The sequence below is a fragment of the Gobius niger genome (genome assembly GCF_951799975.1).
Source record: "Gobius niger genome assembly, chromosome: 8".
Classification (NCBI taxonomy): domain Eukaryota; kingdom Metazoa; phylum Chordata; class Actinopteri; order Gobiiformes; family Gobiidae; genus Gobius; species Gobius niger.
In genome coordinates this window covers 11,584,671-11,607,216 of record NC_136859.1, presented here as the reverse complement: position 1 = coordinate 11,607,216, position 22,546 = coordinate 11,584,671, and the positions used below count along the sequence as shown (strand labels likewise).

Here is a 22,546-nt window from a genome sequence, read left to right as displayed (position 1 = left end):
CTAATTGGTGGTAAAGTGTTGCCTAATTTGTGCACAAGAAACAAAGTTTGTGGGAAAAGTGTTTATTATTGCCTCATGCTGCAGTGACTCATTGAACAATACGATCATTATCGGGCCACAATAGCATTTCTCAGGTTTTCATTCTCAGGTGAAGAGTTGGGCCCCATGGGCTGATGTGGGGACATGCAGATGTGACCCCAGGAGTTTTAGAGGGGCCAGGGCCGCCTCACAGCTGGCGACAGTCGGCTATGTCACAAACCAAGAAGTCTGAAGGCGTCTCTTAAGTCCTCTGTCTCACATGGCTTTGAATGGGAGAAGGGAAAGACATTGTTCACACGGTGTTGTTCAAATATCAATAATGGCCACATTTGGAGAAGCTTACCTGAAGGATTCGACTGAGCTTTCGGGTCAGTCGCACTGAGTTTTGGTGAAGCCCGTCCCAGGCCTTGAAGCTGCTCAGGTTTCGAGCCACAAAAGTCTGCCAGCAGTAAAAGTAGTCTACAAGAAAAAATGTTAGTTAAAAAGCATCCGTATGACTTTGTTTTAGATGGCATTCTGCAGGTGAGGGCTACCTTTGTATTTCATGACTGTTATTTGCACGCCTATTCTTTTTAGCATCCTCAGACCCTCTCTCTCCATGCTCGCCTCCAGGTCGCAGAAGTAAAGGCGTGAGACAAAGATCCGCAGACGCAGGTTTGGGGTTTTGGAGAGGAACTGCGACAGTTTCATGGAGCAGTTGACACATGGTGACCAGGAGCAGAACCAAGTGATGGAGTAACTCAGTCTCTTCTCCTCAGGACCTCCATCTCCCCAGAGGCCAGGGCACAGAGCACCGATGTAACGCAGGAACAGAATCTGGGGGGAAAGTCACACCTATTACTTTATATACACCTCCAAACTCCCCCAAAATTGACACCATTAAGGTATAACTCTGGACAAAAAAAAGATTTTCATTGAATATTAGTGCATGTTCTTGAATCACTTTTTTTTTCTTCAACAATTTCTGTCTAAAGAATTCATTACATTGTCATCTTGGAACAATCTGGTTATTGAGTATGTTTAGGTTGTTGACTGCCTTCTTTCTTTGGAAACTATGGGGTCATTAATTAAAACTGCTGCTAAATAGTGAGTGTAATCTGGAAAATAGCTATTTGTGGGCATGTTGAACCTAATTTACTGTTTGAAAATGCGTAACAAAACCCTAAATCTGTTATATAATTGCACTTGAGGAAACACTTTGGTAAGTGACCCCCAAAGAGTTTCTGAACATGCAGCAATAAGTCTAATAAGGGTTCTTCTCTTCATCACAATCCATCCCAACCCAGGTCACAGGCAGCGTATTTGGTGCATATTCCTGCTGGTACAAACCTCCACATGGCAGCCGTTGCGATTGCGAAGATGTCCAAAGTCAAAGGTCAGAGAATCCGGCCCCACACGCCGCTTCACCACAAAGCAGAGGTACGTCTCGTGCCGACCCTTTGCCCAGCGCATGTTCTTATAGTGGTAGATAAACTTCTTCTTTGGTAAAAGCACACTGCAGAAATGAATATATTTTAATCAGAGATAATGTGCCAAACCATTCTTATTTAACATTAAGCATTTTAAATTATTTTTTCCTTTGGATTGCATGTAACTGTTTCTTTCTGCAAGTGAATCTCTCCACTTTTTTCATCTTCTCTTATGACACTGCCTTGTGTTAAAGCTGGCATTTAACTGTATCTGGGAGATTACTTTGTGAGAATGTTTATACATAATCTAACTTTAGACATAACGTTATTTTTAGCCTGATTTCATAATGAGTCGAGCCCTTTACTATGCATTTTGTCCCTCTCACTTTCACAAGTTACTGTGAAACTACTGTACAAGGTTTCACTAACACTAACGTAACTAAAACCACTGTTGACAATTGTGACCTGTGGTTTCGTGCAATCACTCCTTACTGCATATATACAAATATGTAAAGATTAAAAAATGAATGTACAGTGCAATAGAATGCAATGAATGAATCGTACGCACCTGTCGAGCTTGGCAATCATTTCGAAAGAAGCCCCTCGCGTTGATTGTCTGGGATAAACTGAGGTATATGAGAAAGAGTGAAAGTATGTCTGCGTCGAGAGGGATTTGAAAAAACATATACCTCTAAACATAAACATCCGGCCTTAAACGAAGACAACACCTGGTTGGATAAGACAAATTCAAAAGTACGACTGTGTCATGATTGGGAGAAATGAAGCATGAAGGCAATAGGCCCAAAGAGATTTCCTCATTCATATCTGCCAGCAGCTTTAGTGTTAAACCAGCTGTGAGTTTAGTCATTTGCATTATGTAATTATACTATAGGTTACTTTCAAAATATAGGCCCAGCAGACTAAAGCAGTGAAATAGTGAACTATGCAGGCACGTTCATGCTTGGTTGTACTGATGCCTTTGCCTGGTTTGCCCCAAAGCGTGTGATAATGGGTTAATATTGGTGCAAAATGATAAAATAAATATATCACTGTTTGAAAAAGCTTATTATCATGCACTCATGTTCCTGTTAGATGTGTGCACTTTTGTAATGTCTTTAACGCCTTCTCAACCATGATCTTTTACCAATTGGTCCATAAGCATTGGTGCAAACTGGGGTCAGGCAAATGGCACAAAAGAGGCAAATTCTCCCTGAAAGCGAACCGAGTGTGAACACGCCCTTAGATCAATCGGGCTATTGACCTATTTTCTGCCATTTTAGGGTTCAGGGTTAGGTTTAGGGTTCGAGTTATTTTCCCCAATTATGCATATTCAAATCTCAAAGCGTATTGACTGGAGACTTTAATGTTTAATACCTCATTTGAAAGCCAAGACCTTCTTGTTTCTAAAAATATAGGTAAGATCTGTGTGAATGAAACACAGCTTGCATCACTTTTGCCGCTCTTAACTCTAATCATAACCCAAACCCCTGACCCTAAGCTCCTGATCAGGGGCAAGTAACAGGTTAAAGATGAGAACAGTTAATGAAGTCAACCCTACCCCCCCAAAAATAATAATAATAATTGTGTTTTACCCGTAGAGATGTAGCTCACCATTATCTAAGCAGAAATAGAACCTTCAACGTTGCAAACTGAGTGGCAAATCAATGGATAATGAAGCAGACTGTCCACTAAATTTACTGCTGTTGCGGTGATGGATGCTAACTGCCTTGACACAATACACATAACCTCTATAATGCATGAACATAATGAACTTCTCACACCTTTCATATTGCTCCACCACATGGTCTCAGGCCTCCTCCACCGCAATGAAACCTCTGTACTCTCTTTACAAAACCACTCTTTAGGTCTTTAACAAGAAACCCAGGCACAAGTGTAATCTTTTGAGAATTTGATCAACTTTAATACATTTCTATCTAAACTCTGATCCACTGCTGCACTCAGACTTTGGTGGAGAAACTTAGGTTAGAAAGTAAAATGTTTGAAGAGCTTGGAAAAATGTAAGAATAACTGAACTAAACCGTGCACTTTGATACATAACGGGACTGCAATTTTTGTGCTTGTCAACTATTCCACCAAGACATCATCGGGCCTCAAATTTGCTGGCGTCTAACGCATTACCGGTCCTTTTAAGGTCCTGACACCTATTTTGTCCTCATCTCTGGGTTTTCCCTTGCTGCCTCGTTGTATCAAGCAGACTGCAGGTTTGCACTAGGCCACCCTCACTCTGCGTGTTTGTCAGACTGCCCAGACAACTGACCGACTGCAGCGTGTGGATAATTTCATGTCTTTGATCCAGCTGACTGTCAAAGCCAGATCAGGATATTATTTTACCTAGCTCCATTCAAAACTCTGGTTTAGCTCCAGCGCAGCCTGTTGGTTCAGTGGCACTTCATGTAGGCGTCCTTCTTTCCCATGACTCCCCTCACCCTCCCGTGCACTCTGCGGTTTGGGGAATTCACCGTTTCCCAGGATGGCTGTTTTTGGAGCTCATCTGTGTGTATGTGCCATCTGACGGAGTATGCCATTAACACAGTCTATAGGTTATACATCATCTGGAACTAATTTCTCTAATTTATCCTTTGATTATGCGGTGCCCCAACATTTAGACTGATTCATATGTGTATGTGTCTGGATGCACTGAGCAACCTCCCTTCGTATTACATTACTCCGACGGTGCACAATCTTAATGTCTCTACACATTTCATCTTATGTGTCTCCTCGAGTTCAGGAAGACTGCCAAACTCTATGTAACCACTTCCCACCCAGCTCTTTGGGTCTGACCACAGCTGACCAAGGTCATCTGACTCTTTTTCATGAACCCTTGTGCGCTCTTTTCTCCTTTTCATGTAGCGGCGGTGTGTGCGGCGGGGACGTCCAGTGTACGGCCAGACAAGGCTGTGCGTTTAACCCGTGCTCAGGGGCAGAAACCGGGTGTAAGAAACGCAGAGTCATACTTTCCGAAACCCACCCGCCCACGCCCTGCACGGCTCTGCCTCGCATACACACTCAGCCATACCGTGCAGACGCACATAACCACAGTCACAAACAGACTCTCTTTCCACTGTGTGAACTCACATCTGTTTCCTGACAACAATAATAGCCTCAGATCAAATGGGTCAGGCCCAGCATCAGGTGCCTGCTCCCTGACAGAAGGAGCCTCACAACAACCATGTGTCATAAAAACAAAGAAGCACATATTTTATTGCATGTTCATGCTATGATCATTAGCTTATTTGTCGTTTTTAGTTTTTCAAATTGATTAAGAGCTGACAGGTGCATCAAGGTAAACTAGTCATACTATGCATCCTGTGGGGTTTCATCTGAAACGACTGTCGCTGTGACACTGACAATGAGGTTAGTGTGAGGGCAGAAGACTGAGAGCAGTAGGAAGCATGAGGTTTCCCTTGCCTTTGGGCTCATAAACATTATACTCACTAAAGCACTTTACCTCTTAACCACAGTTTCACATTTGACTACTACTGCATGCGTTTTAAATGTAATGCATGAGTTAAGAAGTGGCATGATGATATAATATATACAAAATAAAACTCATAAGTCTAGTAGTGAAATGCTGGGTCAGACTCAAAACAAAGCGTATCGTAGTAAACGCAGCAAACATTTTATTCAGTTTTTCGGATTTACAAAACACACACACACATACATACAGTACATCTCCAAACACTTCTGTTCGTGGTTACAAACCTATGTCAGTCTTGGCACACATTTCTGAAAAAATAAACATAGACTTTAGGGGTCATTTACCAAGCATTTGCTCATGTGCAAAATGAGTAGCACGTGCCAAAGTGGAGTCAATTGTGCTTTTTTCCCCCCTCTCATTTACACATCAGATTTGAGCCTTTAATACGGTAACACACATCATCTCAAAAGGTAAAATAGGCACAACATGGCACCTGTCTTGCTGAATGACCCCCTTTGTTTTATAATGAGCATAATAAAAAACAGTTCCAGATTTTGCAGTGCATTTTGGCCAACACCATTGAGAAGCTCAGGATTTCAAATAACCACACAATATAAATAATTAAACAGCAAGAAAATAAATAGCATTAACTTAAACATTCAAGTAAAAATACAAGTTTGCTTCACAATCTTCACAGGTCTTTGTAGAACACCTTTGTAAGCGGGTGTCTCATGAAACCTTTATCTGGCGTTTCCAAATCTCTGTCCTTGTCCTCTTCCTCCTCCTCCTCCTCCACTAAAGGGTCCTGGCCCAGATGCCGATAACCCAACTTTCTGAAAAACACCTCCGCGACTTTGGACGGATACGGGACGTGCGCATACACCCTGTGCGCCCCCGTGTCTCTCTCTTTCTTCTCCAGACTTTGCACCAGCAGTCGCCCCAGGCCTTCCCTGCGGTACCAGGAGCTGACCACCACTCGGCAGATGCGCCTGATGCCCGGCCTCTTCTCGCTCTCTCTGAAGATACAAGCTTGGATCTCGCCATCGCAGTCGGCCACCCACACCTGCCCGGCTGCCTCTGCTCTCTCCGGGCTGATCGCTTCGGATGAAATGTTCTTGTCTTTGGCGCCTAATTTACGTCTTGGCTAAAAAGAACAAACATAAAACAGACATAATTACATGGTTGAAATAGTTCGCAGTTTATTTATTGAGGATCAAATACAGAAGAGAGAAAAATTGATCTGTTCCTTCTTGTCTTTGGCACCTGAAATAAACCATATCAGGACACTAAACTTTGACAAAATGTGGAAGCTCGGAACTAAAAATTGACTTTTCCTTAAAGGCACACTGCGTAACATTTTAGATTATAGTCTTGCCAACAACACAAAACGCGCTATTTTTGCAGTGGGTAATCAAAGAATGGCTTTAGATGAGGACCTAATCTATTTAAATCACACATTTGACTGTGTTTAGTCAACATCTCCATGGAGACGAGCTGGAGACGCCCCACCTCCCAGTAAAGTTAGTTAGTCAAGCCTGACCAGAGAGGGGCAACAAAAACACATGTTTGTTTGGTCCATTTTTAGGAATTTTTTACAGATAAAAATAGCTGTAATAAAATAAATGCTTCTATTTTTCTGTGTATTGGGTGAAATGTTACACGGTGTGGCTTTAATTTAAAGGTGCATTATGCATTTTTGTTTAATGTTTAAAAAAAAAGTTGATATTTGACCTTTCAGTGACTCAGTGGCTGTAGGGGTGGTTAGATTCCGGCTTTACTTTCCATCCCGGTGGCTCCTATGACGCTCCAGGATCTATTTTATTTCAGCTTTTTTAAGGTTGCTGGTAGGTTTTCCAAATGGAATGTATACCTAACCATGGATACGGTTCAATCAGCAGTGAAAACCTAATATTGTTCCTGGAGCGTTCAACATGCCATCAGGATGGTACGTAAAGGCGCTATGCTAACCACCCAAGCATCCACTGGGTCACTGAAAGGTCAAATATGCACTGATATAAAAAAAACAAATGATGACATAAAAACTTGCATAGATCCCCTTTAAGAGAACTACAACATTTTTGTTTTAGGCTCAAATAGGAAGCAACTTTCATTTATTTGTGTGTGCGATAAAGCGATGATGCTGACCTTCTTTGTCAGCGGCGTCTTCCCACTGATTCGACAGTATGGGTTCGGCAAAGTCTCCTCCTGTGTGTCTCTGTAGGCACTGCCCACATAGTCCCAGGATGGACGGCTACTGCCCAGTATCCCGACGGACCGCGGCATGGTAAGCTTAAGGAAGACAATGAGCAGGAAAACTGGAATAGCCAGAGCCAGGATAAAGGAGTGAATGAGGCAGCGCAGCATTGAGGAGAACACCGCCATGATGAAAAGGCACAGGGGTCGGGTCAGTACGTGCAGAATTAGGCGGTTTTCAGTGCCCTCGCAGCCCTCCTGTAAAGACACGTTGAATGTTAGACCCAAAACAAAAGGAGATGGCATCTTATAATTTAAAGTTTGCGAACCTTGATGAGAGCTTTCACCATCTCAATATCCTCCTCCTTCATCCTCCTCATGACAACCTGGTCCAATTCCAGCCGAACCATTTTGTAGTTGTGTTTGATGAATGAAGAATTGCTGTATCACACTTGCCTTTTCAGTCTCATTGTGCTGACTCCACAAATGTGGATCTGAAATAAGAGAAAATACATGTAATCTAACGTACATGTGACAATAATGCACTACATTATAAGCCTAACTATTCACAACAGATTACAAATAAAATGAATAAAGGAAATTGTCAGTTGAGGCTCAGACTAATTTTAGACTAATTTTAAAAATCTGGTATATGGCCTTTAACAAATATTGGTGATGGTCTAGATATAGCCAAATACATGGTGATCATGTTAATTTTAGTGCCTTGCATAACAGGTCAGCTCCATGTGCGTTAAATGCTTTGGTCATTATTTATAACAAACTCATAAGTAAATTCATCGTGGCCTAATAACCTCAGAAAAGAAAGCTTAATGTGATCTTGGACGTTTAAAGGGTTCTAAGGTTCCAAACTCCCCTGAATATACAGTATAAAAGACATTTTCATGCTGTCCCACACCAAACGGTGTCTGGAGAAGCGGCGTAACCCTAATCCTTGGGGGTTGTGCTACTGTGCTATACGCTACGTGCTTTGGCCTAAAAGCGAGTCATGTTCAGAATACGCACCTTATCCAAGCGTCACTTGTAAATCCATGTTCTTGCAACAGTGATTGAAGGCTCAAAGCCAATAACCAGGCAGGAAGTTGAGCTTGTTCCACATTAGAGCCGCGTAGTCACAGCACGGACCCCATTGCGGTGTTGCGCCTTTACGCAATCTGCGTAAACATGCGGTCAACGCACGGGCTTTGCGAATGCCGCTGATACGGAAAGATAGTGTCTGTACGTAGCTACAGATACAGTCTATGGTATATTATATCTATGGTTTTATCACATCCATCAGTCATTCAAAATCCTATTAGCTGTTTAAGTGCAAAATGAAATAAATCTCCACACGGTTGTAGATTTTTGTAATCCTGTATTGCATTATTAGTTATTAATTTATTGTACAGTAATAGATACATACATTATACAAAGTCAAAGTGTACATTTAATCACAAAACAATTCAATAATAAACAACCTGCCAATGACAGAATAATTTATGGTAATATATTAGTCTATTACAAAGTCCATGTACAGCCTATGTAAATGTATAACATTTCTATTGTGGCCCATGGCATTTCAACACATAACAGTCTTATGATGCATGTTCATCAAGATGCCACAAACTGACTAAAGTGCTAACACACTGAGCACACAAACCTGGGCAACATGCACACAGTCAAAGGCCCAGGGTTGTCGGCCTATATCGAGTCTTCTGCTGCATGTTTTTCGTTAGTGTCAAGTTCCTTTGTGTCCACCTTCAAACTTTCAGACCGAACATCATTTGAAATCTTTGTAACTCCTCCTCTTTCAAGTCTACTTCCCATGCCACTTGTATTTACCTCAATTATAACTATTTCTTGACCGCCTTGTAGCTGAAAGATACCCTCCATTGCTCCTTCATGCTGAGTGACCGCGTGCCTCGTGCCGTCACCATCTACTGCATCTCCTTCTATTAACGCGATCATCTGCATCCCCTCCTCCTGCTCGTGCCCTAACTTTGTTGCGTCTTCTAGTTCAAAAACCACCTCCTGTCTATCCAATGACTCTAAACCTTGATCAGATGAACAAGTAAGCGTCAAACTATTGCCTTGCTCTTGATTAAAATGGCCACCTTGAGGAGTTGTGTCCTGGTCCTCGGTGTGAAAATGTAGCACATACTCCCTTTGAGTACCTTCACCTTCCGGCTGCGTCTTGCTCCCTTTCTCTTCTCCCCAGTTTTGCAAAAGTGACATTATTCTTGCCTTATCTCCTTTCTTTTCATCGATATCTTGATCTGTATTGAACTGTAACAAGAGAGATTTCTCCTGCTGCTTCCCTATTCCGTCAACATTTAAGGACTGCCCAGATGTTTCCCCCTCAAACTGTAACATGTACGACTCCCCGCCTCCTTCAACATCCATTCCCTCCTTATTGAAGCATAAAACAAACTCTTTACTTGCCTCTTGAGCACTCAGTTGTGGAGCCTTCAACTCCGCAGCAGTTGCAACAGGAGCTGAAAACTCTGCGTTTGTTTCGGCAGGTATATGCTGAACGGATTGCTGTCCTGAGGTGTCAAAAGTCATAGGCGCGGTGGGAGTAGTTATAGATTTTGAGAGAGAATTGTGGGGCACGGAAGGCGGTGGTGGCTGTGCGCTGGCTAAACAAGTAACAGGAGCTACTTCGGATGTCTGCTGTGCATTCTTGGGTTTACGTCCACGCTTTTTCCGAGCAGGACGCGTGCTTTTCCCTAAAATCGGCTTAGACAGGAGCGAGCCGGCGGGCAGAGTGTGCGTTGGTGGCATGACGGTGGTTTGTGCTCCGCTTTGGTTTTTGCTGAGGACTACTCTCGTCTGTTGCTGTGAGATGTTCTGAAACTGTGGCATTTGCGTTTGGCTTACAACTGGCTGCAAGGTTTGAATCGTCTGGAGCACTGGGAGGCCGTGCGTAAGTTCAGATGAAGAGGTGGGGTTTGCGGTGGGGAGGAGAATCAGATTTGGCTGGCCACCATTGTTCGACGGACACTGCAGGAGGAGATAGTTCTGGGGCGGAGGAGGAGGGGGTGGAGGCGCAGGCGCGGGGGTCGAAAGAGGGATGAGCTGTAGACCATTGACCGTTTGTATCATAAAGTAGTTCTGTGATGAATTCGGGGGGATATTGAGAGCTGGTTGGGATACAATAAAACTGCCGCTGCTTCCCGAGGTTTCCAGTGTAATGGGATTAAGGAGGGTCGTGGTTGTTGTAATGCCGCCAACATTAGCTTTTACTGCCACTCCATCCTTAGCCCCTCTGTCACTAGGACCTGGAGCCGCCACGGAGTTGAAGTGCGTCCGTATGTGTCGCTGCAAGTAGGACTGCATGACAAACTCCTTGGAGCAGTACGGGCATTTGAAGTCCTTTTGGTTGGAGTGGGTGCGCAGGTGGAGCTGGAGGTTGGACGAGTGAGTGAAGCTTTTGTTGCAGTTTGTGCACTGGTAGGGCCTCTCCCCAGAGTGTGTGCGTTCATGCTGTTAAGACAGCGTGGAGAGCGTTAGATACAAACCAGGAAACAATTAAGACTGAACAATTATTTTGCAATTAGCGAGACATTTTTGCGGAAGATATCACACACCAAACCAACCTGTTTGAGATTTGATGTTTGGGAGAAGGACTTGGAGCAGATGGGGCAGATGTGAGGTCGCAGTCCAGAGTGCATCTGACTGTGCCTGCGCAGACAGCTGGTGTTCTTGAAGGACTTGCCGCACTCCTTGCACACATACGGCCGCTCGCCTGTGTGCTGTCTCAGGTGGTACTGATAGTGTGAGCTCCACTTAAAGGTGAGGGGACAATGGGGACACTGGAATGCCCGCACTCCTGTGTGCACCTATAGGGTGAAGCAACCACACATTGTACAATTAATTGTTCGAACAGTCAATTTGTTGCATTTCGAAAACTATTTTATTTATCTTTTTAAAACAATCAATTCCTCTTCAGGTCATTTTCTTTTAATCATGCTGCACATGGGGTCCCTGTTTCTAGCAGTTATATTATGCATTTTCAGACAATCTTGGGTTTTTGTTTTCGCATGTTTTGAGGAAGGGTCTAATAGCATAGTGACGCTTCATCGCTCCTATTCAGTGGATAAAAGTTTACTGAACTAGCAGTTTTTCCCCTCTCACTATACAAACCTCTACATATGACCTCTACATCCACTGTTCATTCTGTAGGCTTATATATATTTTTTGCCTTACCCTCTGGTGGATGGAAAGCAGAGACGAGCGCTTGAAGCTCTTGCCACACTCTGTGCAGCGGTAGGGCCGTTCCCCGGTGTGATCTCTCATGTGGTACTTCAAACCAGAAGAGCCTTTAAAGGCTTTTCCACACTCTGAACAGCGGTATGGCCTTTCTACAGGAGTACACCAACACAATGATAATCATACACTTGCGAGAAAGCACAACACAATGTGTAATTTTGTCATATGTTAATATGCTTTTACCTCCAGGGGCAGCAATTTTGCTACTGCCCTTCTTCAATGATTTGAGTGGTTTAGATGGCTGTTCCTCGTGCTCTTCACTGACAGTAATGATATCAACACAGATTCCCCTTTGACCGTCTTGCTGCTTGTCAGTTTGACTAGGAGACGATGGCATAGGCAGTGACAGGGACAAAGATGGGGGGCACACAATCTCTGCCTCGGCTTCAGCTAAAAGGCGCTGCTCTGGGGTGTGTGAGTGCTGGTGTGTCAGGAGTGAGGACAGGAGAGGGAAGGAGCGGTCACAGGCTGAGCAGCTGAACTGGGAGCGGGACTGCGATGAGAGCGTGTGCATCTGGAAGAGAAAATGAGGATTGGAGTGGTGTACATAGCTGTGTCAGTGTTGGCATAGCAGTGGTAAACTTCTCACCAGAGAGACATGTCTGTTGAGGCCTCCACTGGTCTTGAAGCTTTTATTGCAGAAGCCACATGACAGCCCAGCCCATGTGGCTCTGGCCTCCGGCTGCACAGTCTCAGAGCTCTGAGTCACCGCTGTCAGGCTCTGCAGAAGGTCAAACTGGGCCTGGGTGGCTCCCACATTCTTGAGAACAAACAAAGTAATGCAACTAATCAAAAACGTAGTTTGGTATTTTTTATTGTTCAATTTCGTCTTCAATTAAGATTCTTATTTCATTAAAAAGCACTTTTAACACAATACATTTCTTGTGACTTAGAAATGATTATAACATACTTCATGTATTTACCGGGTATATCATATTATCCCAAATTAATATGGCATAAATGTAACACACTTGTTCTACTCACGGTATTACTGCTGTCTGTCGCCTCCGTCAGCCCGAGCAACAACTCCGCCGTTTGTCCATTTTCAGAGACTGTGGTCGTCTCCACCACTTCTTCAAAATCTGCCAACAGGTGCCCGGCTCCCACTAGCCCCTCGCCTACCTCCATCCCAGCTGTGGGGCCAGTGTCCACACTAGGCCCTGGCTCCGGAGCCATGTGGATGGACTGGTGATCTTCCAGTTCAGTCCGCGTGCCAAAGGTTTGGTTGCAGCTGCCACAGCTGTACAGAAGCACACTGGCTCCAGTGTCCGTGCTCAGATGGACTTCTGTTCCGATTGCCCTGGTGGAGCAGTTATTTGTCCCAGATGAAGTGAGGGTGAGCTGGGGGAGAAGCCCTGGGGTCTGGCTGGTAGAACCGGTGGACAGAAACACCTCCTCCATTCCCACTGCCACACCTTCAGTTCCCTCTTGACTGACAAACCCAACCATATCCGTCAGCATGGACGAGGTCACCTCCTCTGTGCCAACCACTATTTCCACTACACTGTTTCCTTTCTGTCCATCTTCTCGTCTCTTCAAGTCCTTTCCAGCAGCACTGATGTTTGAATGCGAGTTTTTATGCAGAGCCAGGTTTGACGAGTGTGTAAAGCTGCGTCCACATTCATTACAGACATAGGGCCTCTCGCCCGTGTGAATCCTCATGTGCTGCCTGAGGTTAGTGGACTGTGTGAAAGATTTGTTACACACCGAGCATGTGTAAGGCTTCAGTCCCAGGTGGACATTTTTATGTCTCCGCAGACTGCTGGAGTTCTTAAAGGCCTTGGGGCAGGAGTCACAGGGATAAGGGCACTCTCCCGTATGCTGGCGCAGGTGATACTGGTAGTGAGAGCTCCATTTAAAGGTTAGAGGACAGTAAGGACACAGGAAGGTTCGCACTCCAGTATGAACACTCTGGTGGACCTGATCACAATCACAAATGTCAGCATTTTGGTCAATCAAAACAAAACAACTTCTTTGTTTAACAATGTACCTGCAGCAGAGAGGAGCGTTTAAATGCTTTGCCGCATTCTTGACATTTGTACGGTTTCTCCCCAGAATGGGACCTACACAACAGAAAATAACAAAATTATTTATATAAAAGACACATATCAATAACTAAGTGAAGATTAACTGATCTGATAAAGATCCAGGGTCAACAGGAATCTTAATTATTATTTTGTTTTAAGGTTACAGAACTTTGGGATGGATCACTTGGGCACTGCAGCGCCCCATGAACATAAAGATGATGAAAAAGGTTCATCTTCTGGAGTATTTAGCAGAAACAGTGTCCCATACAGTAGGAAGTTAGCCTTGCCATTGCCCCTTCCTAGTTTACTCAAATGTCTCCTCTGAGTGTGTACACAAACATGTTATTAACACATAATTAAAATTAAAACGCTACCTTTGGTGATACAGCAGAGCAGAGGAGCCTTTAAACGCTTTTGGGCAGAGGTTGCAGCGGTACGGCCTCTCGTTGTTGTGGCTGCGCTGGTGATGCGTCAGTCTAGACGACCACCTGAAGCTCTTGCCACAGTCCATGCACTGGAACGGGTTCTCCGCCTGCTGCTCTGCCCCTCCTGAAACTGTAGGGGGCGCCTCGACGTCCAGCACCACTTCCACCCCACTGTCCGCACCTGCTTTGTCTTCATCCAAATCCGCCCTCTCCCTTTCATCCTCTCCCTCCTCCCCTGAGCCCAGGAGGGATGGGAACGGAGACTGAGGCGGCAGAAGTTCGGTTTGCACGACTAACGCCACAGAGTTTGCCATGTTTAGCGCTCTGTAGTGACACTTTGGTGTTGTTTTCTTGTCTTACTGCTCATGACATCACCACCTTCAATAGACTCCTCTGTAGCTGCCGTTTGGGACTCCTCCAGGCGACTTGGGAATGACCTAAAACATGACACAGAAACACAACGTAAGACAACTCTGGACTAGGTTGCAAGTTTGATGGGAAGCAAATTGAAAAGGCTGCAATATAATAGGTAGGCCTTTTCTGCAGGGCTGAAACAACTAATCGATTAATCGACGACTAATCGATTATTGAAATAGTCGACAACTATTTCAGTAATCGATTAATCGTTTTCTGGTTCACACAGACTCAAATAGAGCAAAAATGTCATGAAAACTAGGGCTGGGATGATCAACTTGTGACAATCCGATACATATCGCGATACTCAGGGGCCGACCAGGTACGTATTGCGATATAGTAAGAAATTATGATAAGAATATGAAAAAATTGGGAGGCTGGAGTGCTACTCGGATGTAAAAAGTTGTATAAGTTTGGTCTTTTGGGTGCTCTTCAGTGCAGGGATCCGTTTCAGCAAAAAATCAAACAAACTGAGGCACTCCAAAAGTAGAAATATTAAAAAGCCTTTTTACCTAATCTAGCCATGTTTACATAAAGGCTTTTTAATATTTCTACTTTTGGAGTGCCTCAGTTTGTTTGATTTTTTATGATAAGAATATGTTTACCTTGAAATGTGTAAAAAGTCATGTGTCGAAAATTATAAACCAAATGCCATTTGACATTTACTGAAGTGTTTAGTAAATGTCAAATAATTTTTTTGGACATTTACTGAAGTGTTTAGCCCCTCCTGGAACCGCCACCTTAACGTGGTGGAGGGGTTTGAGCACCCGAATGATCCGGAAGCTCTGTTGTCGGGGGCTTCGTGCCCCTGGTAGGTTCTCCCAGGGCAAACAGGTCCTTGGTGACGAGTCAGACAAAGAGCGGTTCAGTAGCCCCTTATGAGAGACCAACAGGCCCGGTTAATCGTGAGGCCGTCCTTCTGTGGACCCACCACCTGCAAGAGGAGCCATAAGGGGCTGGTGCAATGTGATTTGGGCAACTCCAACAGCTGCCCCCACGACCCGGAAACGGAAAAGTGGAAGAAGATGGATGGATGGATGGATGGATGGATGGATGGATGGATGGATGGATGGATGGATGGATGGATGGATGGATGGATGGATGGATGGATGGATGGATGGATGGATGGATGGATGCATGGATGGATGGATGCATGGATGGATGGATGGATGGATGGATGGATGGATGGATGGATGGATGGATGGATGGATGGATGGATGGATGGATGGATGGATGGATGGATGGATGGATGGATGCATGGATGGATGTGGAAGTGTTTAGATTGAAAAGTGCATTAACACAAAAAGTAATGAAGTGCTGTGTAACTGTTGCTGGAAAACAAAGGAGTGGGTGAAAAAAAAAAATGCCTCCAAACACAAGTATTGAAAGTATTGCGATACTTGATAAAGTATTGATACTTGGTATTGCGATCCAAGTCTGATCCGATATTTTGTCCCAGCCCTAATGAAAACGTAGTATTTTTGATGAAAACCTACTTTGTTTTTCATAGCAAGTGTATGTAGTATTTTGTACATTGTACATTTCATGAATTGCTGGGTTGCAGGTTCTAGAATATGATGATGTCATTGGACCCACCGGGGGCAGGAGCCAGTTTTTCCTATTAACAGCATTACACTTTCACAAGTCGTAGTTAAAAAGAAAATATGAATTAAAAAAATATCATAAATATCTGTCACTGGGTCCATGATCTCTGGACAAGACCAAACATTTCCTCAAAAACAAATTTATTTTTCCTCAATATAATAGTATAGGCCTTTGGAATGCCTTGATGTCACCTGCAACCCAGCCATTTCTGTCTGTGTCTCATCCAAACAGAAAGCAGAATTAGCACTGAGAGCCTCCAACAAACATTTACTTAAAGTTTACTCAATCAACACGTCCTCACATTCACAGCCAAGCGATTAATCTTCAAAATAATCGATAGATTAATCGATGACAAAATAATCGTTAGTTGCAGCCCTACTTTTCTGAAATAGGTCATGAGTGGGATTTTTTTTTTCAATGTTATTATTTTTATTATCTTATTTCATCATTATTTAAATTATTATTATTATTTTATATATTTTTTCCCTATTATTATTTATTTGTACTATTATTATTTATATTATAAATTATTTTTTTTACAATCATTATTATTGTTGTTGTTGTACATACATTTGTAGCGCGTGCACCGTAAATTTAATCTTACACAAATCGCATTTATAATATTCCTTATTTCCACATTCAGCCGTAACAACCTTGTGAGCAGGTGAAGGAAATGACCCCTCCCATCCCCTGCTCGCCCCTCTACTTGCGCTCTCTCTCCGAGCTGTCATTCCCATTCTGGCCATCCCCGCAGTGCAGCAGGAAAGGCTACATACGCCAGCACAGCGAGATCTGCCACTCTTTTACTGTGCAACTTTATTTATCCAAAGACCACACTGTCAGCCACACCGAGAAAGAATCGATCCAGAAACGACTCAAGTTTTGTCGGGCCAGATAAAACAACGGTGGCCTACATTTTAAAGCTAATCTCGGAACCAGCGAGCTTGAAAACCGCTGCTAAAACCCGCCCAGAAACAAGGCGATTTGCTAATGAATTCGGCGACTTACCGTGCATGCCTCACTTATATTACAACTGTGGCGATCTCCATGGGAAATTGAACGGGGAACCGCAGTGCAAATCCACACAACCTTAACAATAAACACAGCGCAAACTAACCTAACGCAGTCCTCCACCCGACACCGCCTCCCAAGAACAGCGGCGCTGATTGGCTGTCCGGCACTTTTGAAGCTCCACTATGATTGGACAGGAGAACCCACCGACAGATTGATGACATTTGTTGTAGAGACAAAATACATGTACGTTGAAGAAGTTGATTATTTGTTTAGATAATACTGATTTATTCGCAAAAAAAGTCGTTTATGTTTATGCTGATTTGTTTTTCAGACAATTATATATATTAAAGTCAACAGTTTGGGCCGCCAGAGAGGTCCCATTGCTCAAACCAGTTCCAAATCCTTGAAGGTAATATCTCCCTTGTGTCATGTCCTATATGTGCACATTTAACTGATTTCCACAGCATTGACCCACATGCACCTCACTTTATATCACTTTATCACTTTGTACACCTTATGTAAATCCAATCCCATTGTTGTTCTATGTCAATTGTGTTTGTCTTACCATATTTTACCTCTTATTTTTTGTCTTGTTTATTTTTGATATTCTTATGCATGCCCCTAAAGCCTTGTAGTTTAAAGTTTTATAGGTTATTTTTTATCTAAACTCTGTGTTATATGTTTTTATGTTTAATGTTGCACGTCTCGCCAAGGAAAAAATCCTAGTTTGTGAACCTGTTTACAAACAATGGCAATAAAATTTATTCCGATTCCGATTCAGATGTATGCTTCAGTCCGAGCCCTTGATGGCAAAGATTTGAAAGCCCTTAACACAGAGAACACTAGTAGAAAACGTGCACACTAGAACAAAACAGCACAATAATACATTTAAAAATCTCTTGGGCACATTCATTTATTTCATTTCAGCAAGGCACATTTCACATTAAGGCCAATCAGTGTGTGGAAGAGGCATTTGATGTTATAATAATAATAATAAAAATAATAATAATAATAATAATTTAAACAGGATGTTACAGCTAAAGTAAATAAGATTAAAACAGTATAAAAGTACAAAACAACAGGAGACTCGCTCCACTGCAGTCAAAAATAAATAGATCCACCAGCGCTCTCAAATAAATAGTAAATACTGTAACAAATACTTGGATACGAATGATACTACACAAAGCACTGAACGCATTTATAAATTACACTTGTGTACAAATATGTACAGAACAGTGTCACAATACATAGTATTTTAAGGCTTTGGGTATATTCAATATTTATCATAAAAATACTTTTTCTACCCCAAAGCACAGGTTAAAAATCAGCCACGAAATTCGGCCAATCTCAACAAGTTTGTGCAAAGAATCCAGGTCCATCAGTGCTCAACAACAGGCCACATTCATGCAACCTACCACAAAGTTCAATATTTAGTACTTCCCAATGCAAATCAGGCATGTCACGACAGTTCAGTCTGCATAATCAGGTATTAAAGATGTGGCACAGAGAAACTACAAAACGAAATCTAATAAAATTATAACAGTTATAGGCTTTAAAATAGGGACGCAGGAGCACGGAGCTTACTACAACTACTGGACCATATTGGGCCAAAAGAGAAAATGCAATTAAATAAAATATAGTTTAGCAATAATTTAGCCAACTGACAACTACTGGTCACATGTGTCACATGTGCGTGTTTAGTAAGGTCAATATTATGGGCAGCCAAATTCACGTTAAACCAGAAATCAAACAGACACAATGCAAAATGCAATAAATAACATTAAATAAATTAGATTAACACATTCAATAAATAAATAAATACATAAATAATATGGCCGTCCCCAACGCCTCCAGAGACAAGTCTGTGATCAGGCTGGTGGTTTGGGTGTTTGAATCTGGCTGGGTCAACTACAGTGTAGCACATCCGTTCGACTTGAGGAACGACACATTCTTCAGTACACAGTACATTTGGGCCTAACGTGGCCCTGAGTCTCTTTAGCTGCACACACACCAAGCCTCGCTCCAAGTGCTGTGAGAAGACATCACTGTGCAGCAGTGATCTTGGGCTTGAGGCTGATAAACGCTCTGTATGCCCAATCGCAAAAAAGCTTGAAGTGTTGGAGCAGCTCATGGGTGGACTGCAGCACGTCAAAATGATACGGGAGGTGAGGAGGCAGAGAGGGGGTTGCAGGGGTCAGCCTTGGGGCTTCAACTCTTTGCATCTGTGAAATATTAAAAAACAAGTCAATACTCACTATTACACTATTGGTGTAACAATGGTACACAAATGTGAGGGAAGATGTAAGACTTTACCTGTCGATGCAGCAGATTCATCAGAGATTTCATCTCTCGAATCATCTCCACCAGTTTTGGCAATGCAGGATGGTGGTGCTTCTTTGACACTTTGTTGAGCCACTCGAAGTGATGCTCGTACAGCTTTAGATCAGCATGCAGCTGGGAGAGGGTCGGCTTCAGCTGGAGATAACAGATAACAGTCTATGAGTTAAGATGTGACAAAAAAATAGAATAGACTAAACTAGACCCTGTTCCCACAAACACAATAAATGATCAGATCTGTTTGAACTGAGCTGAATTACCTCCAGATTGGTGAAGTCATTGGCCGATCTGTTGCTCATTTCGGGCAGAGACCTGAACCTGTGGGGCTCCACATCTGAGTCAAACACATGCTCCCTCTGAAAGAGAAAACAGGACCTGTTAGTGTGTGGCACCGGTACAATTGTACTTATTATGGGACAAGCCCTGGCAGCATGAGGAAATGATTAGTGTCACACTTGGATCGTCTGAGTGTCCACAGAGACAGTAGCGTTCACTGAGGGCAGTGCGGTTCAAACGGGTTAGTGTGAGTTCAGCCACATTCAGCCATCCAAATGTCAACAATAAGCACAAATGACCTGAACCCACAGGATGTTTTCTACCGAGCGGAGGATAACAACATATGCAGTGACCAAGAGTGGGACAGACAACACAGGACTGTAGGGAAACTCCAGGGTCACCGCTATAAAAAGATGGAATGACGCAAACTGTTGTAGTGCTCATTGTTGCCAGAAGAGGGGGGTAAAGCTGGAAAACTATGAACACAATAGTATCATTGCTTAGCAGTGCCACCTGAGTCCTGTTACAGTGGTGAATCAGATTCAGGAAGATGGAGAGATTTGCACATAATGGTGTTTGTGTGAATGCACTACAATCACAGCATACTTCCTTAGACTGTTTTTATGTTGTTGTTTTGTCCTCCTCCAGTTGTTTTTGTTGGGGGTGATTTGGTGGTGAATGAACCACATTGTGTGTTTGTCTCTTCATCAACCGCACATTAAGAGTTCACTTATGACTGTGGTCTGTTTTGTCTTCACCACTTTTGTCCTCTTTATACTGTTCTTCACCTCATTACACATATGTTTCTGCAGCACCAAGTGCACAGCAAATGTGCAGCGTAACAAGCACTATCGCACTGCCTCGTCTGTTCTGTGATCTCTTCATCTCGTGGTTTTCTCTTTTAGCCTGTAATTCCGCCTTTTATCCTCCCTTTATTGCTCTTTCCATCATAGATCATGACCTCACTCAGTGCAACCATCATTTCTCTAAATGAATCCTTAAAAGTGACAAATCCTTTGAAAGTTATCATGTTGCTCATGTTGTGGCGACCAAAAGCAAAACATTAAATACTGCACCTTTATAACTTAAACTGTTTACAGAAGCTTCAATGCACTGTGCCACAAAGATGCCTCTACACAAAAGCACTCGGGGACTGCACAGGCCCATGCTACCCTGAAGAAAACATACACCACATGGTACACAAACATATCTGCTAATCTTTTTGTGATATCATAAAGAATAACACATGAACATAAAACTTTGTGAATAAATCTTGTGCCATAACATTCTTATGGCAAAGATCCACCTGAGACACCAGCTTGTTATCTGTGCCAGGAGCTGAGAGCGCACGTGATTATTTTAGATTTTATCGCCTGAACAAAAGGCTCCAGGATTTACACAGGCCTAGTGTAAAAAAACACACATGATCATCCACGTGGAACTAACACACAAAGATACTACCTGCTTTTTACTTGTAATAACTGCCTGACCTCACACTTTGTACTCACTGAACTGTGAAGACAATTCCTTTGATAATGTTAGTGTGTCTAAAGTGTGCTATTCTGTTTGTTTCTTTTCATTAATTCTCGCGTGCTGCCTTCACTGTCTTCTGCCTGTGACGCCACTGATCAGGTGACCCTCTAGACCAGGGGGCTGCTGAGTCAGACATCTGGTTTAAAAGTGAGATCACTCTTCAAAGCTGCTTAAGTCTGGAGCAAATGTGCGTAATTCGGCGCAACAGGTTTCATCACCACCTTGTGATGTGAGCTGTTACATACTGTTAACCACAGGTGAAAGAAACGCGCTACTAGGCTGGCTCCCGGCGCAATGACGAGCCCCTGACTGCCCCCCATCTCCTATACTCCCCCTCCTTTTATGTCAAACATCAATTAACCCATTAGCCTTTCAGCCAATCACCGACGGCCATTGCGCGGAGAGCACTTACCAGCAGTTCTTGGGTGAGCTTCATGAGATTCTTCGTCTGATTGGACAGTCTATCCATGTCGCTCGGTCTGCGCAGGGGCACCGGGGACGTGGACGTGAAGAGGGGCAGCTGGGCCAAGAGCAGCGATAAGAGGAGCGACGAGGAGGAGTCCAGGAGCACTGCGGGCGTAAAGGCAAAACGGAAGCAATTAGAGCCGAGGTGCTGTCATCTCGCCATAATGATAATGACCTCAGGGAGAGATATTGCGCCATAATGTAAACAATAGCTCCTCCAGACTTGGCAGCGCGCTCCTAAAGAGGCTCACTGTCGGGAGTCGTGTTTTCACAAGCTGGATGCAAATCATTAAAACACATTAAAGGGTGGGCTTTGACACCGAATATCACCGTAGTAACTTTAACCAAAAGCCGACGCAATGAATGCTCCCGATTGTCACACCTGCAACCGGATAGCTGCGTGAGTGTCGGCGGTATAAATTATATAGAGACAGCCAAGTCAACTCTCAAACAGTGCGCTTATTCATTCTTCTTCCTTTCAAGTTCAAATACAAGGCAGACTAAGTATTAAAAGGGAACCGGTGGTGGTGTTGAAACGATGAATGCTTGATAATTACAGGTGAACCGCAAGAATTACAGCCAAAATAACATTGCAGCGTGTCCCTTGGCGCATGGAAGCATGAATGAAAAGTTATTAAAAAGTTACATAAAGTCTCGAGCCGTGAACTCTTTGCACCGAATCAAAAGTTAAAGCAAAAGAAGAAGAAAAAAAAAAAGTTGAGAGGGAGGAAAACGTGTGCAGGGTTAAAACACTTACATTTCATATTGATGGGCACTCCAGATATCAGCCGACCCACGAGGGCAAATAAATATATAAATAATGGATAAATGAAGTATACTCCGGAAAGTGTCACGTGCTCCGGTGGCTTCTTGGCGTGGAAGAAAGTTGTCAGGACCAGTGAGAATGACAGATGGATGGATGCAGGTCGCAGGGAAAAAGTGGCAAAAAACAAAACAAATGAAAGGTACAAAACAAAAAGTTTTTTAAAAAGTTTCTGGAGTAGGAAGTTTGTTTTTTTTGGGAGATGAAGCCCCCGTGATCTGCCTTTTATAAAGGATTCTGGATGAGGACACTGGGTTTGGAGAGAGACGCGCCACAGC

General features: G+C 43.3%; 4 protein-coding genes across 4 annotated transcripts; all 4 read right to left on the bottom strand.

Annotated features, from left to right (window-relative positions):
- Positions 1 to 65: 65 nt before the first annotated feature.
- aicda (activation-induced cytidine deaminase) lies at positions 66 to 2,108 on the bottom strand. The gene is made up of 5 exons (XM_079562122.1): positions 2,017 to 2,108; positions 1,369 to 1,534; positions 573 to 855; positions 383 to 498; positions 66 to 302 (listed from the first exon to the last, which is right to left on the bottom strand). The coding sequence occupies exons 1-5, from the start codon at positions 2,034 to 2,036 to the stop codon at positions 252 to 254; spliced, it is 636 nt and encodes a 211-aa protein (XP_079418248.1). The 5' UTR covers positions 2,037 to 2,108; the 3' UTR covers positions 66 to 251.
- A 3,272-nt stretch (positions 2,109 to 5,380) lies between these two features.
- nat14 (N-acetyltransferase 14 (GCN5-related, putative)) lies at positions 5,381 to 8,267 on the bottom strand. The gene is made up of 4 exons (XM_079562120.1): positions 8,104 to 8,267; positions 7,410 to 7,574; positions 7,033 to 7,338; positions 5,381 to 6,031 (listed from the first exon to the last, which is right to left on the bottom strand). Exons 2-4 carry the CDS (start codon positions 7,488 to 7,490, stop codon positions 5,579 to 5,581), a joined length of 840 nt encoding a protein of 279 aa, XP_079418246.1. The 5' UTR covers positions 7,491 to 7,574; positions 8,104 to 8,267; the 3' UTR covers positions 5,381 to 5,578.
- A 218-nt stretch (positions 8,268 to 8,485) lies between these two features.
- znf628 (zinc finger protein 628) lies at positions 8,486 to 16,962 on the bottom strand. Its single transcript, XM_079562103.1, has 9 exons — positions 16,829 to 16,962; positions 13,751 to 14,238; positions 13,340 to 13,412; positions 12,334 to 13,269; positions 11,939 to 12,109; positions 11,533 to 11,863; positions 11,287 to 11,441; positions 10,677 to 10,919; positions 8,486 to 10,563 (listed from the first exon to the last, which is right to left on the bottom strand). The coding sequence occupies exons 2-9, from the start codon at positions 14,113 to 14,115 to the stop codon at positions 8,779 to 8,781; spliced, it is 4,059 nt and encodes a 1,352-aa protein (XP_079418229.1). The 5' UTR covers positions 14,116 to 14,238; positions 16,829 to 16,962; the 3' UTR covers positions 8,486 to 8,778.
- A 1,177-nt stretch (positions 16,963 to 18,139) lies between these two features.
- il11a (interleukin 11a) lies at positions 18,140 to 22,326 on the bottom strand. Its single transcript, XM_079562123.1, has 5 exons — positions 22,203 to 22,326; positions 21,393 to 21,550; positions 19,432 to 19,527; positions 19,148 to 19,309; positions 18,140 to 19,056 (listed from the first exon to the last, which is right to left on the bottom strand). Exons 1-5 carry the CDS (start codon positions 22,207 to 22,209, stop codon positions 18,877 to 18,879), a joined length of 603 nt encoding a protein of 200 aa, XP_079418249.1. The 5' UTR covers positions 22,210 to 22,326; the 3' UTR covers positions 18,140 to 18,876.
- Between the last annotated feature and the right edge of the window lie 220 nt (positions 22,327 to 22,546).